This window comes from Microcebus murinus, chromosome 8 (genome assembly GCF_040939455.1).
Source record: "Microcebus murinus isolate Inina chromosome 8, M.murinus_Inina_mat1.0, whole genome shotgun sequence".
Classification (NCBI taxonomy): domain Eukaryota; kingdom Metazoa; phylum Chordata; class Mammalia; order Primates; family Cheirogaleidae; genus Microcebus; species Microcebus murinus.
In genome coordinates this window covers 40359372-40376342 of record NC_134111.1, presented here as the reverse complement: position 1 = coordinate 40376342, position 16971 = coordinate 40359372, and the positions used below count along the sequence as shown (strand labels likewise).

At 37.3% G+C, this 16971-nt stretch overlaps 1 protein-coding gene across 8 annotated transcripts in view; it reads left to right on the top strand.

Moving 5' to 3' along the window:
* RBMS1 (RNA binding motif single stranded interacting protein 1) overlaps positions 1-16971 on the top strand; it is a 214023-nt gene that overhangs the window by 156357 nt on the left and 40695 nt on the right. For all 8 annotated transcript variants that reach the window (XM_020288476.2, XM_020288475.2, XM_020288478.2 and 5 more), the window contains exon 3: positions 12467-12525. In XM_020288476.2, the coding sequence (XP_020144065.1) occupies positions 12467-12525 (59 nt within the window). The remainder of the gene's footprint in view (positions 1-12466; positions 12526-16971) is intronic.

Below are 16971 nucleotides of genomic sequence, written 5' to 3'. Positions count from 1 at the left end.
TTTTATCAAAAAGAACACACCTGAAGCAACCGTCTTTCATCACTTTCATAAAAAGAAAGGCTGTTTTAACACAAAATTAGTCAGAAGTACATAATCTCAGAATAAATTGAATTTTTTGGCAAATTCACCACACTTAGTTTTCTGTTTCACCACTGACACACCCCGGATGAGCATCTCCTCCCAGCTTAGATTTTGTGAAGCGCTGCTGGTTCGCCACACCATCCCTGGCCCAGGCAGTCACCTAGTTCTAGTTCTACTTAGAAACTTCTAGTGGCAGCAGACTCTCTACTCCAGTTTTTAGAAAGTCCTTCCTGACAATCTTTCCTCTTTTAGGCAAGCATCTGTAAGACCTTCAGCTTTTCCTTCCTTCCTCACAGGATATGATTTCTACCCCTTTGTTTATGGTGCTCACTGTCTTCTGAAAAAACCCAGAAGACTGGGTTAAAGGAGGTGTTTAGAATAATTGCATTCGATGTAGAAAGCACTCCATGAAAGCAGGCTGTCGTTACTCATTTATGTCTTCCTCCACTCCTTTCTTCCGAATGTTCAATGTTTATTATTTGCCAAGCACTATGCTGCGGCTAGATATACAAGGAGAAGAACAAACAGTCCAAGGGCACACACCTAGTGGGGACAACTGCCATGCAGATAATGTGATGGTGTGCTGAGCACTGCACCAAGACGCTGTGTGAACAGGCGACCTGGGCAGAGTGCAGGGACAGCGCTCAGCTCAGCCCGGGAAGGTCAGAAGAGGGTTGCTGCCAGAGAATGCCACTGAACTGAGTCGTGCAGAATGACGCTAAATTTCCCAGATGACGGAACATCTTAAAGAGCAGGAAATGAAGATGGAGCAAGGCAGGACAGGGACCTATACAAAGATATATAGGCAATCTGGAACAGTATTCATTTGTTAGGGCTGCTAAAACCAAGCGCCACAAACTGAGTAGCTTAAAACAAATATTCATCGTCTTATGATTCTAGGAGGCTAGAAGTCCAAAGTTAAGGTGTCAGCAGGACCATGTTCCCTCTGAAACCCATGGGGGAGAATCTGTCTTTGCCTCACCCAGTTTGGGTGGTTTGCCAACAATGGTTGGTGTTCTGGCTTGCAGCTGCGTCCCTCCAACCTCTGTCCCAGTAGTCACCTGGCCTTCTCCCTGTGTGCTTCTGTCTGTGTTCAAATTTCCCTCTTATAAGGACACCACTCACATTGGATTGGGGCCCACCCTGTAATATGAACTTGATTACATCTGCAAAGACCCGATTTCCAAATACGATTACCTTCAGAGGTCTTGGGGTTTAGGACTTTGACATATCTTTTGGGGAGGAAACACAGTTCAACCCATAACAGTGGGTATTTAGGAATGGTGAACAAAAAGGCTCAAGAACATTATGTTTTTCTATGATCTGTCTCATGTATTTTTCAACCTAAGTTTTAGTTATTTGGAGAATTTGAACAGTGCTTAATCAAAAAACTCAGGTATTTTCATGTCACCAGCCAAAGCTTTTCCTAAATTTGTACAGTTGATTTTATTTTGCCCCCTTAGAACTTGATGTAAGATTTATTTTTCCCTGTTTAATATTACTGTATTTGTTTTCTAGCCTGTTGAAATAATTTCAAAGTGTTAATTCTGACATCTTAACATTCCCATTCCCCCTTCACTGTGGGACATTTATATATTTGATAAGTGCACCATCAATTACCTGATTTATGTCATTCTTTAAAATGTTTTTTAAAAGTGCTGACCAAGAACAGAGCCCTATGGAATATTGCTAGAGGCTTTACTCCATGTTGACTGTGACCACCAACCAATCACTTGTCAAGCAGGTACCTACTCATCCAAACCAAATTTCACCTTCTCAGATTTCTTCATTTAATTCATGAGCAAAGGACAATTTTTTTAATTTAGCTCAAATCAAAATATATTGTACTATGTTGCATTCTTGAGCAGCCCAACGTTCCTCAACATCTCTCAACATGACAAGAACAAAAGTGTAACATGCATGGCTTGTTCTTAAAAACTTCTTAAGGGCTTGTTCTTTTCCACAGGGCTCTGTAACCTTCTATTTACTAATACACTCTAGAACTTTGCTTCAGAGCAGCATCAGTTTTACCTGCCTTTAGTTTCTAGAATCTTTTTTGTTCTTTTAAGGAATCTGAATGGCATTTTGCTCTTCCATCAACACCTCCCCTGTTATGCAAGGTTTCTCAAAACAACCAAGATTGGAAAATGCTCACTGACATGTAGATAAGAAGCACATCTAGGCCTGATCTCCACATAACAGTGCCCCCCATCCCCGACTTGCAAAGTGCAAGCAGAACATCTTCTGGAAAATACAATAAATCCAAACTATATAGAGAGTGAGACGTATTTCCTTTGTTTGGGATATGGTAATTGTGAGAAACTGATGCTAAAGTAATAGTATGGTATTTGGTATTCTTCATTTACTTGCTTTCTTACAAAGATAATTCCTCTCTGATTTTCTTAAGTTTTAAGATTCTAAATTTTTGGAACTGTACTATTCTGCCTGGGCAATGCTTGTTCATCTTTATCTGCAGAATCTAAGGACAGTGCAGTTCAGAGGCAAACCAGTAGGAAATCAATATGGGAGCTTATTTATCCTTTTCCATCAGATCTGCTCGGAGAGCTGTAACCATTGTCAGGCGTGACCTTTGCGCCAAATGTCTAAGTTTAGAAACGTCAACCCTGCTGGCAGGCTCTGTTAGCATTCCCTTGCTCGTACACTCCAAGTGTGTCTTTTACTAGGGATACATTTATATCTTATCCCCAGATTTGTTAGAACTGAAGTGAGTAAAATAGATATCATTTTCCTTGTCAGTCTGTTCTTCAGATTGGCTTTTCAAGGTCATTGGGCAGTCAGGATTTATTACTTGAGGAAAGGTTGGGCTGCATTTGGAAATCAATACGCTGGCGCAGTGTTTTGGATCAAAGCCAACGTGAGTGTTCGGGCTAAGAAATGTCCAATTTGACTCTTGCCTTCTTCACTTGTACCAGAATCAAGAGACATTTCTAGGCAATTTTGCACACTCTGTTTTAATAGTTTCAGATAACTCTCTGTTTTGCTTCAGAGAGCACGTTTACTTTTGCTCTCTGTCACGCTGTTCTTGTTTTGAATGAAGCAGTCATTTATGGTTTTCAGTGTTGGAGTTTAATGCATTCAGTTTCTACAGGCTTTGACACAGTTCTTTGGTTGTGTGTGTGAGAGATTTTCAGTTTTGATTTATTTAAAAAGAAGTGACAAAATTTAGAGATACTTGAAAAACAATCTAGGAATGAAAGCTCCTCTGGGTATTTTGGTCTACTTCCCCCCTCCCCCAACACACACAGAATCTTTTATACGTTTTGAGTGTGTGTGTGTGTGTGTACACACGCAAGCGCTAGTTTTCCATTCCATGTTAAACTCCCAAATTACCTTGCTTCCCTCTTGTATTTCTATAAGCTAAATTGGGATAAAATACAAGGTCATGTTCATTTTCTAAGGCATAACGTAATATTCTCTTTCTCCCTACCACTGCCAGTATACTCCATACCAGACACTTTCAGGGGGAAAAAGCATGTTACATGTTTATATTTTATTCACTCAACCAATATAGGTTGAGTGATCTGCAAAAGAAAAGAAAAAAAAAAACTATGCTGAAAAGTAACAATAAAAATGATGGGTCTCCTTTTTCAACATTTTGACACAAAGGACTGTGTTGATATCAGGGTGAAAAGGTAGAGTCTAGGTTAGTGCTCTTGAGCAGTAAGAATTATAAGTACCCTTATTTGGAGAGGGATGGGAGAAAAGGTTAACATTTGTTAGTTATTGAACATCTATTATGTGTCGCACTCTGATGGCCCTTAGCCACAGTGCTGTGAGGTGGCTGTTATGAGACCACTTTACAGATGAGCATCCTGAGGCCTGGCAAGGCCATTGGCTGTGTCAGCACTTGAGGATAGATCCCTCTGGTGGCAGCTGTACCTTCCTTCCATTATAACACTGTCTTCCTTACATTACAGTGAAGTTAAGTAGTACGTAAACATGCAGGTTAGATAGTCAAAGCACAGGAAATACATTACAGGTTTTGATGGGGGAGGAAGAGAATTTAAGAAATAATCATTGTTGGTTCATAAATCCAATTCAGAAATAAAAGAGCACTTTCTATAATCAAATTGCCTTTGCTTTAAAAGTTGGACATTAATCAGTGTTTGAGACTTTTAGGGATTCATTTTTATGATAGATAATTAACATTTTACTTGCAAAATTCTGATTTCATTTTCAGCATGTATTATTTTCCTCTGACATATTAGTACTTGGGAGCACTAATTTGGGTCTGGCCATCTGTGACTGCATCCTTAAGTGCTGCAGCACCGTGACTTGTGGTAAAAATATTGTCATAAGATAATGTAAATGACCTTTTGTGTGCTGTGTGCTCTTAAAAGACCATAAAATAGTGTAAAGCTACTTTACCTTGATTGCACATCATAATAGACTTGATACTAAACTATAACAGCAAATCTGTGTAATAAATCAAATGCTTTATAGTGTGCTTTTTTATTTAGAAGAGAGATAAGTTTTTCATAGGATATGGCAAAAAATGCATCTTAGCCATTTTTAATGAGGTAGTTCAATATTCATTCTGCTTGCATTTTTTATTTCAAGTCATACAAACAATAAACAGCGTCAGTTGTTACCTTTGTCTAGCATTTATAATGGATTCACCCAGGAATGTGATAAGGCAAATTAGCAGGCGTGGTTCTAAATTTAATGAGAAAAGGTTAAGAGTCCCAAAATCTGGGTGCAAATGACCAATTTTATTTGTACTCTCAAAGGACGTGTTGATCTTAAAACTTCGATGTTATGAAAAATCAGGTATATAGATGTCTGTATTTTCTCTTGAAAGAATGTGATACTTTGGCTCAGAGCTTCTGTAATTTGTTCTCCATCAGCTCACAAGCTGTAAGGGAGCCAGGCTAGCTGAGGGTAGACCACAGGAGGATGGTCTAGCCTTTTTCTAAATCATCTTGATTCTGGAGGCTCTGCATCTGACTGGAGCTGAAATCCCTGTCCTTTCCAGGACAGTTCACAAAAGTGAAATTGGTGGTTCCTTTTCTCCATCTTCTAAATTCACAAAGACAAGCCCCTGGTTTTCCACAGCACAGATACCATGCATTACTTTTCTCAGATGTCAAGTTAAATATTTAAGGCTCCTTTAAAGAAGTCCTTTATCTTAAATCTCTTCTGCCCTTGATAACCTTTCCATTCACTCTCTAGCTTTCCCCATCCCTCCCCACCCCCCCCCGTTTTAATTTTTTTGAACATGAGTGTTATTGCTGGAGTACAAAAAGCAAGAAAATAAATAAAATAAAATGTGGTATCTCTCTCTGCTAATCCTGTGCATAAGATTTTCATCAATCTTACTAAAATATTGCTTTTGTTATTTTGTTCTGCAGTTGCAAAACCTCCAGCCTCATTGTGTTCTCTCTCCTTTTCTTGGAACTTGGGGCCCTCTAAGACCTTTTCACATTTAGCTTCGTGACTCCTTACATAGGTTTGCATTAGGCAGATTCTTCTGTCCCTCACCCTCTGTAGCCCATCTGGATTTCTGTTTTCCCTAAAGTCTTTCTTGCTAAACTTGACCTTCCTTCTATGTTTACACCCCCTTTATTTACTATTCATCATACAAGGTCTCAAATTTTTAGTTTTTTGTTTGTTTTTTTAGTATTAAAAATTTGTTATATCCCTCAAAGGACTGTCCCCCTTAATGGCAGGTATGGCATCTTATATATTTTTCATAGGCCTTGTGTGGTGAATGGCATACTGTAGACATGCCGGATCTTTCCTATCTTGACTGTACTTATCTCCTGTACTCCATTCTCCTTCGGCACCTGGTTTTCACTTATTTCTGACCTCTGGGTCTGCAGTAGCATTTGTTGCCAAGTATTCTCTTCCTTTAAAAAACCCGACTCAATTCCAGCTGCGTAAGATGTAGCTTCCTGTTCTACATATGCCAGGAATCATTCATTCACGAAGGCACTCTCAGCCGTTTAACGTAAGTGGGAGGGGCAGGTATCTAATGGACGAGTTACGCCAAAACGACTGAATGGAAAAATGGAATATTTTTCTATGCTCTTAAAATTTTTGTCTTTTGGAAAAAGTCTTAATAGAAACATTGAAAATCATCAAGGTGAAAAAGGTAAAGTTGTCTAAAATCTGATTGCCTAATTTAAAATTGTCCCATCTTGTGTCTCATCTTCAAATGCTTCCCACTTCCCATATCAAGTAAATGCAGAAGGTATAGCCAGCTGGATTATTCACGGCAGTGAGAATTCAGAATAACTTATAAATGACTCCTATTCTTTTATTTTAGGCCTCATTCTTCAACAAACTTTTCCGTTATCTAAATTGATGTAATTTATACTTTGTGTTCCTTCTCCTATCCAACTATTATTGGAAGAGCTAAAACATTTTAGGAAATCCGCGTTTCCTGGGAGACCATTGAAAAAATAAAGCAACAAAACACATTAGAAAACTGCATATGACCGGGCACAGTGGTTCATGCTTTTAATTCTAGCACTTCAGGAGACCGAGGCAGGAGGATCACTTGAGGCCAGGGGTTCAAGACCAGCCCAGGCAACATAAGTGAGAAAAGTAATTTTTTGGTTAAAATTTTAAAAGCTCATATACAGTATCATCTGTGTGTATGTGTGTGGGGGTATGAATATGAGAGTGTTGGGGGGTACATGTGTGTGTGTTTTCTTTTCCCTCAATAACTCCAAAATAACTAGGGGTTTTGGTATGTAGTTCCCAAATTCATTCCCATCAAATAGATAACCTGAGTTATTCCTTTAAAAGCTTTAAAGCCAGTCGTGCTTCCTCCTCATTGATATATATGCTGTGTTGGGCATCTCATTCCAAGGTAGACCACCGTCATGTATCCAGAAATCTTGAGGCAAGTAATTCCTTTCTGAATGTCATCACCACGTGACATAAGGACCTTAGCAGTTACGGCGTCTGCCCTCTTCCCCTTACTCAGTTGAAGCTGTGCAGAGTCTAAGTGGGAATTGCTTTGAACCTGTGGAGCAATGTGTGATTAGTGACCTCAGTTTCTACAACTGTCAACATGCTTGGTCTTTAAACTCCAAAGCAAACTTCCTACCTCCCGTATTTGCTACTAATTAGCTGTGTAACCTTGAGTAGGTCCCTTACTCACTCTGCTCCTAAGTTTCACATCTACAAAGTGGGAATAATACTCTGCCTACCCAGAAGGTTTTCGTGAAAATTAAAATAATTGACCTAAATTGCTTAGAACAGAGCCTGGCATAGAATAAGAGCTGTATAAATGTAAGCCATGACTTTTATTATTCCCTTGAATTAACTCACTAGGTCATAAGTTTTCCAAGGTTGATTGTTTTGTTTTTCTTTCCTTTTTGTTTTTTTCCTGATTTCAATCCCCCGTCTCTTCTTTGTGCTGATAACTGTCATTTGCAAAGACATCGTATGTCTCATGCGTGAGCCCTTGTTTGTTCTTCAATACCAGTGCAGCTATTAAAACAAACCATCATCCCATATGCATGAGCAAGATCTAGCCTTTTCTCAAATTTAAAGTATCTTTTTTGTTTACATTATAAGTATTTACTTTTTCTTAATGTTGTTTTTAACACACTAATTGCTTTTTCGGGTTCATAAAGTATTACAAAATTTACACAAGCTCTGCAAATGACACCATGATGCCTTAAATGAATTTATAACTGGAATGGCCAATATTAAAATAACTTATCAACCATTATCGCCATCTGTTGGTACTGGTTGGAGTAGACTCCACTCTTCAAAACTGGGAATGTTCAAAAGCTGCAAGTTCCCTAGTAGAGAAGAGTATGTGTATGTGTGCACCACCTCGTGTACACATACACACATTTGTATATGCACATTGGATAAAGTCTATAAGAATATGCACCAATATTCATATTTAGGACTTCAGGTGATTTTATTTTTTTCAACCTACTTTTTCTATGTCTTCTCATTGCAATAAGCATGCATTTCTTTTGTAACCAAGATAAATTAACAAAAAGGTAGAATTTCGGAGGGACTAAATAATGGAGGCAGAGGAGAAAATTAAGCTTATTTACTAATTATAAACTAAAATATACTTAGATTTTATATAACAGCAGATGATAAAAAGGAGATATAAATGGAAATGGAGAAATGAGTAAAACTATGGTACAAAGTAAAGAAATTTTAGTAGATTCTAAGCACTAGGTTTTATCAGCCAGGTTCACTTGAGCCAATAGGTTTAAATGTGAGTTTTTACTTGTTATACTCTCCCTTTGAAATTCTAATTATTATATAGGCTCTTAATTACTCTTTATCTTTTTACTGTCAGAGCTTCCTCTGGTGTGGATTATCTACTTTTAGCAAAGAATATTCTAATCTTGGTAGCCAGGGCTGTGGTCTGAACCATGTTACTTTGAAGCTAGATAAAACCCAAAGAATCCTCATAGTCACATTATCTCCCCATGAAATGCTCCAGCTTGCTTTCTTGGGCGTGCATCTCCTTGGTGTACTAAGAGTGTGAATTCTGCCAGTCACAAAGCCTGTTTTCCCAGTACATCATATGTCCCTGTTCCTTAATGATGTTTTTTTAAACAAATTAAGCTACAGATAGGAACAAGGAGAGGTGAAAATCTGGTTGCTTTATTAATTTATAACCTGATATCTGTTACTCATGTAGGCATTGATGATTGACAATAGAATTAGCTTAAATATTGCATACTGACAACCATGTGAATTAAAGAAAAAAGAATTAGACTAAATATTAACTGTGTACTGGCACCCCCTTCATTAAATCTTACTGTAAGTAAAGCTAGCAGGGAGAATGGTGACTGCTGAACCCTGCTGCCCCCTATCCTGGTTCCTGAGGTGCCATTTGATAGATGCTTCTTCCCCACATTCTAGATCTGGACCTTTTCTGATCCCATCAAAACTCTCTGTTCTGTATTCCACTCCCACAGTAAGTTGCTCGAGTCACCCACTGAGGAGCTAACTTAGCCAGGGCCTGATTTAAAGTGGTTTATCTTCCAGTCCTGGGGTCTGTATTTCAGTGGGACCCTCTTGTGCTGTGAGTGGTGTAACTGAGTGGACAACCCAAAAGAGAAGATGCTTTAGGAGAGAGATTCCCTTCAGCAGCCCTTCCCGACCCACTTGTTTGCAGGAGGCCAGTGTGCAATAGCCGGGTGGAAACTTTTCTGACCTTCTGTGAAATCACAGTCTTTTCAATCTTTAACCCACAAATTGTGATGAAAACCACAATAGAAAGTAAAACTGATACATTTTAGAAATCTCTCTTTTCCTGCCTACCCTCTTCTGTCTCTTTATCCCCCTTTAAACCATAAGCCACATGTTTGTTTCCTATGTTTAAAACAAACAGAAACTTACTGGGGCTTGGAAAATGAATATTGACATACCATGGTAAAAAAAAAAAACAAAAAAAACCTTCCATTTTGTTCCTCTACTTTCATGCTGCCAGTGTATAAAGGAAACATTGTTTCTCAGAATCATTTCATTGATAAATTGAAGTGAAAACTTAAAACACGACTCATTTTTGAGCTTTGGGATTTTAGGCAAGGTGTTAGGCTCAAAACTTCTATGAGCTTTTGTTTCCCTAAGTGCACAAATGGGAATAATAACACCTACCTAATAAGATTTTTGTGAAGTTAATTAAATAAGATCATACATGCAAAGTGCCTGGCATAGTGCCTAGGGGATAAGTAGAAACTCAGTAAATGTAACCCCCTTTCTGGCTTCTCATGAAATAGCCAACTGAATCGTTTGAAAAGAGTAGGGAGGGTTTCATGGAAAAGATACTGTTTGAACAGGTCCTTCAAGTTCAAGCATGGGTAGAATAGCATAAGGGACAGATGTTTAAAGTAGTATTTAAGGTAAATTAATGCAGCAGACAGGACTGGAAGGGCCAGAGGCCGGAGGCAGGGAGAGAACTGTTAAGTGCTTTTTCATCTAGGCTCAGTGAAGGGAAAGGGTGAACATTAGAAACAAATTGAAGACAAAACTTAGAAGAGTCATTGACCAGCAGGATTCAGGAATGATTGAGTTGATGATGCCTGAAGGACCTCAAGCTTGGAAGAAGATTGGAAGTGTGACCATGCTAGTGAATGAAAAGAGATACAGAAAGAGACAGGAAAAGATGTGTTTGGGGTGCTGTTGAAGATGGGATTTAGAAAATGGTGTGCTTGAGGTGATATTTAACTAGATATTTAAAAATTTTAATAAAATATTTAAGTAGAAAGAGGAAGAGAAGAATAACCAAAGCTTTGGTGGGAATTAAACAAACAAACAAAAATAGGAAGAAGAAATGGACATCATCAGAGGAGATTCATTAATTAAAACCGTGTCTTTGGATGAATTATTAATCCCCAAGAAAAGGAAGGGTTGAGGACCAGATATTAAACGTGATGAGAGTACTCAGTTAAGGAGGGAGAGAAGGAAGCTGAATGGGCAGAGAAGCCCCAAGAGAGGGCTGAGAAAGGTGGAATTTGATCGGGAGAGGCAGGGAGGGGTGTGCACATGGCACAGATGTGGAAGCAGAGCCAGCACCAGAGAGAGCGGGACATGGCTGGAGTTTCAGTGCTTCCAACGGCCATGTCTCTACTCCCTCTTCCGCACCTCCCTTTCTCCATGTCTTTTCCTATTTTTGCCATCCTTAAATATTGAAGCAGAACCAGAGTGTAGAAGGCCAACCCCTGACGTTCTCCAAGTTCTCCAATCTTTTCTTTATTCTGTTTGGCTTACAAAAAACCCTGAACTCCAAGACCTCAGGCGTAATCTCTTCATCCCAGTGACTCTCCATCCTCTTCTGAATTGGAGGCATACCAACTTTTCCTGTTTTGGGGAAGGTATGAGGCAGGGACACAATTTAAAAATACTTTCATCAAAGACTTGCATGAACTATCAAGCATATCAGGCATATAACCTAGGTAGATAAATGGTTGCTAAAAGGTAGTCTTTAAATCACTTACTATTTTTTTCCTCATTTGTGGGGTTTTTTTTTTTTTTTTTTTTTTTTTTTTTTTTTAGTTTTTGTTGTCATTGTTGTTGGTAAGCTTAGTGGCCTGCGTTAATGTTATAAACATTCAGAATCTCTACAGGGAATTGAAGGTGTTTGCAGCTTTATGCCTCTTGGATGTAATTGTCATTTGAACCTTAAATTATCTTTACTTTCATGCCTAGTTAGTAATCATTTGATTACATGATTACACAGAGTGAACTTAGGAAACATTAACTGGAAGAGAGGGGTGGCTCAAGCCATTTGTTTCTTCTAGAAAAATATATTTCGACTTGTTTCAATGCATAAAATAGAAGCCTGCAGTATTCAAAATGGTTTAAAATGCTACACAGATACTTTGGTTTCCTAAAACTTTTAAGACCCTTTTTAGTCCTCAAAATCAAACATGAAAAGGAAAACAAATGTGGAACTTTTAAAGTTAATACATAGGAAAGTAGTATTTTGTAATTTATCATATATAAATGAGGAAAATTGAATCTCACATACATGAAGAAAGTTATATGCATTTCCTAACATCTTACTTTGTAAAGAAAATTCTTAAAATTTGTTTTTCAAGGGTTCTTTTTCCTTCAATTTTTAGAAGAAAGCATAGATAACAGTGCTTTCATTCATGGTCTGGTCAGTATGAGGGGGTGTGAGTTTGGTACATATATGTAAATTATACTGTTACTTCATTCTCAGTAGCAGTGCACTAAATTTTGACATTCTGCATTTTTTTCCCATACGGCACATTAAGGAATTTAAACACATTTCTTATAAAACCCTTATAATTAATGATTAATCCCTTTTTCATTGTTTTATTTTTTAGCTTTTCTTCTTTTTTTGACATAATAATTGTACATAATTATGGGGTACATAATGATGTTTTAATACTTATAATGTATGGTGATCAGATCAGGGTAATTAGCATATCTATCATCTCAAACATTGATCATTTTCTTGTGTTGGGAACATTCAGTATCTTCCTTTTAGCTATTTGAAACTATATAATATGTTATTGTTAACTATAGTCATCCTACAGTGCTATAGAATACTAGAACTTATTCCTCTTATCTAGCCTTTAAAAATCTCTCCCTGTCCCACCCCACTGCCCTTGAAAATATTTTTATAGAGCTCACATTTCATGTTTTTGTCATAAGATTGTCAGGTAAGTACCTGATTCTTCAAAGTTAAACATCAAACTGTAATCCAAAGATTCAAATGGGGCAGCCTAGCCATTCCATTTTTTAAAAGCTTAGTTCTGAGTTTAGAATTCTCATTTCCTGTCCCTTAGTAAAGAACATTTTGTACTTTAAAGTTTGCAGATGTTTAAAAAGGATGCATGTTCTTTGCACTTAGACATCAATAAAGGTTCCTTATAACTACTTGTTTGTTTTTATTTTTTAGATATGGGAAAATAGTCTCCACAAAGGCAATTTTGGATAAGACAACGAACAAATGCAAAGGTATGTTTTCTTGGCTGATTATTTGCTAAATCATCGCCTTAGAAAAATGATGGAATTTAAAACCTGGTCTTTGGTTTCAAAACTGTCTTCCTTTTATTAAAAACCAAATCTTATGTGTCACCCAGCTTCTGTCTTGCACAATGTCAGCATATTGCTTACGTTTGTCCCTGGTCGAGTTTTGGCTAGAAACCCAACAGCAGCTAGCAGTTTGCCAAAATTCCAGATTTGACGCCAGTAGGGTTAACATGCAGAATACTGGTTGGCATTTAGCCCCTGCTTTTAAGAGGGGAGTAGAGTTAGAAAATAGCTTTTCTTTCCTGAGCCTGAGGAGATTAGAGCTGCTTACTGAAGACCATTGGACTGTAGTAAAGAACTGAAAAGATTACATATTGTGCAAATTGGCTCTATTAATTAGAATAGAGTAGTTTTAAGCAGTACTTAATTACATGTTTCAATACTCCCAATTGTTCTTTGCTGAATGCCTGTTGACAATATTGCCAGCGGGGAGGAAAGAACCATTTTCACTGACCAAATTGTCATAGGGAGGGGAGGTCATGTGCCCCTTTGAAATATGCTGCTGCATTAATTTGATGCACTGACCTTCAGTTTTCCATGTAATTAGGATGAGCTCATCCAGCCCCATGAGCTGGAAGAGGAGGCGTCTACAGTAGGCAGCACCGATGCTCTGCGGTTCTGACTTTTAATGATCCAGCATCTTAACAATAGGCATGTGATTTCTAGGAAAAGGGAAGAATAGAGTCAGCTGACTTTGAATCTAACTACTGACCCCATGAATTGAAATAAGGTTGACAGGAATAGGCAGAGGAGACAAATCTCCTCATTAATTAGACCCTAGTTTTTCAAGCAGTGGTGACGGGGCAGTGGCTTAGCACAGTCTGAAAAAGGCAAAGAACATGAATGAGCCCTATGGCAGGGCCTCTCCTTATAAACCAGCCAGTTCCTTTAATCTGGACTTGAAGTGGTTCATTGTGTATCTGTCTCTTCTTCAAAGTGCCTTCATTTAAAGGAGCTATTGTGGCAAATATCTAAGCCCATGTTTAATCAACATGGCACATTAAGGCGGTTTTGCCTTGGAACACTGAATAGAGCGTGCTTTACGTAGAGTAATACCCAATAAATATTTTAAATCAATTAAACTAGAGAGAGTCAAAGTGTAGACGAAAATGCATATACTTAGTTGCTAAGAGTAGTCTTATTTAACATTTACAAATGATTTGGAAGAGCAGAGACATAGAAAAAAACTTTTGTTTTTATAAAGAAAAGTAGAGTCTTGCAGGCATAAAACAAGAAGCTGATCTCAAACATCAGTTTCAAACCAATAGAGAAATAAGAGTAGACAAGTGGTTTTAGCCTTACCCTATCTCACCTTTTTTCCCTCCCTTCCCCAAAAGAAATGTAACATAACAGCTCATATGTTAAAAAGCAGAGCTGCACTAGTTAAGTGAGGGAGAGAATACAGAAGTCTCCCTGGTTAAATTCTCCACTATACCCCTAAACTGAAAACCACTATCATTCACTCTTCTCCAATGGCAGCCTATTCCCTAGAAGCCAAAATTCCACAAAGTGCTCTGCATGATCTAGAAGAGGTATGGGTAAAAATAAACTAATGCTAAATCTAGCATATTATTATCATTCCAACCTGTAACAGTTGGAAAGGATCTGTTGATAAGTGGAGGGATTTATTGGGCTTCTGAATAAGGATAGGAATAATTTAGAACTGATTTTAGATATGACAAGTCTCCCGGAGACCTTCCCTTAAAGTACCTCTTGGAAGACACTGATTTTTTTGGGGGGGAGGGGTGCAGTGATAGAAACCTTCCAGGGCTCTGTGCCTCACACAAGCCTCCCAGCAATAGATGTCAACAGATATCTGGGGGGGGGGGGGGCAGGTGAGTGGAGAGGGTAAGTAAGAGTGGGTTTATAAAATCCTGGAAGTAAAAAAGAGAGAACTTGTGGGGAAAAAAGTAATTTTAAGACAAATGAGAAGAAAGAAATAGCATTTAACTTAGCTCATAATATGGTTAGAGAACATGTTACCCAAGATAACTTGACCTGATAGGTAGAAGGGTAAATAAATGATAGATAGATTGATAGATGCATGTAGATAAATTAATGCATAAAAGATTATAAAGTATTAGTCTAAATGAAAGGTGCTTGTGTTATGTACTAATTTGGGGAGGGTAAACATATCAGAGAATTTCATGCATAAAAATGAAATCTAAGAAAGTCATAGAACATTTTTTGTCACAAAACATTTTGGAGCCTCTATTTTGGACAAAATTAGGTGAAGGAAATATTACTCTGAATAACATGTACCTTAGTTATTAAATTTAAAAATGGGTGATTCAGTTGTTATTTTACATTTCAATTTTTGTCTAAGTTTAGCCAACAAAAGGTATTTAAATGCTTAACCAACACTGGTATTAATATATGTTGGAGTTGAGGACAAAAAAAATGCTTAAAAGGATTGATTTTGAAACTGATTAATTATTTCTACTTACAGAATTGCACATAAGACCAGAACACATACACACATTCATAAGTAAAAGTGGTTTGAAGATAAATTAGACCAATGGTAAAAATAAGGATAAGAGCAAGAAGATTCATCTTATTACAAAATGGCCCTGTGTTTCCTAGTGGCCAAAGCAAAAGTAGAAAACATAGTTCTTCCCCTGCTTCAGTCTTCACAATGTGAGGGGGAAGTCCATGGAGCAGGAGAGGCATAACTATTCCTGGCCCTGAGACCTGAAAACAATTCTCCTGGGGAGCCTCAGAGGATACCATGTTATTTAGTGCACCCTACCTTCAAAAAACATCTTTATAAAAATATACTGAAATGCAGAGAACCTGCTTAACCCAAACTTTATATAGTCTTTTATTTACTTGAAAGCAATACAGATAGAGAAAATGAAAGAGCCACAGGTGCATGCTTACCCATTATATTTGTCTTCAGCAAATGGTTATGAAATAGCCATAGTAGGGTGGGCTTTGGAAAAGGCCAGAAAAGGATATAATAAACAGCTAAAATACAACTATTACGGATTTCTCTTAAGAAAATAACAGATAAAAGAATGCTAATATTACCTGAGTAGATAGTAACTTCAAGTACAGTAACATCAAAACTGAGATCTTCTGTTTACTTATTAGCAGTAACAAAATTGGAGGAAAAATTTAAATATCCATCAGCAAGAGCCACCCCATTTCATTGTAGCTACATGTTCATTTACAACCCACTGAAGCTGTGTATAAGTGTGTGTGTATGTGTACCTGTGTGTTTATCCACAGAGCATTGCATATTAGCATTAACAGCACATTTCTAAATATTAATGACCCCCAAAATATGTTTAACCTAATTTGTAACTTGGTGGTTGAGTAGCATTCTCTGCTTTTACCTGGGTGAACCTATTCCTTTTTCTCCCCAACCTGGCTATTTCTGCACTGTCTAAATCAAATTAAGCCTCGTTTCAATCCAATTCCAAGTAATATAAGGAAGCTGCTGCTTTAGCATTCATCTTTTCTGAAACATCTATTTCTGTAATCGATAGTCTATTCCATTTCATTATAGTTTATTTTGTTACTAGGCAATATTTTTGATACTAATACTACAAAGCTGACTTTGGACTGTTTCTGAGCTGTTTGACTTTGTTGATCTATATTTGTCTATTTTGACACTAATACCATCCTATCTAAATTACCATGTCTTCATAATACCTGAATAAGTGATAGGGCTAGCCTCTCTTCTAAACAACCCCCCATATATCTTACTCATTTACATTATAATTAATATATAATTATAATAACATTATAATTAATTTTATAATAATTGACTTGCATTCTAAGAAAAATTCTGATATTTTACCTGGTACCCTGTTCCTTTAAACAGTATACTAAATATAATTTAATCTTTTCTCAGTAACTTAAGCATTATCAGAGTTAAAAATCCATGATTGTCTTTTAAGAAAATGATGCTCATATGATCTATTGAGATTAGTGGGGCTGTTTTCTCTTACATGCTGTACAAATCCTATTCTTTGTATAGTTTTTCTCTTTTGTTGATTTTTATCAGTTTTCACTGTTAGATGCCATACATGTACCTATTTTGTTGCAGCCCTACCCTCACTCCAACCCTTTTTCCCCCTAATTACCTGTTTCTGATTTGCTGTCACTTGGGAAAACAGATGACCAGCTCATTAAAAATGTTTGTAAAACTATGGGTAAATAAGCTTTGAACCAGGGCCTCTCTTGCGAGGCTGTTTGTTTTGTTTTGTTTTTAGATTTTAGGGCATGAACCGCTAAAATAGCTATTTTGGGTCTCTGGAGGCATTTCTTCCCCCTTCTTTATTTTGAAGAGATATGATGAGCTACATTTTAGGTAAATGAGTATTATGTTTTTAACAAAGTACTAGAATTTAGATTATTTTATAT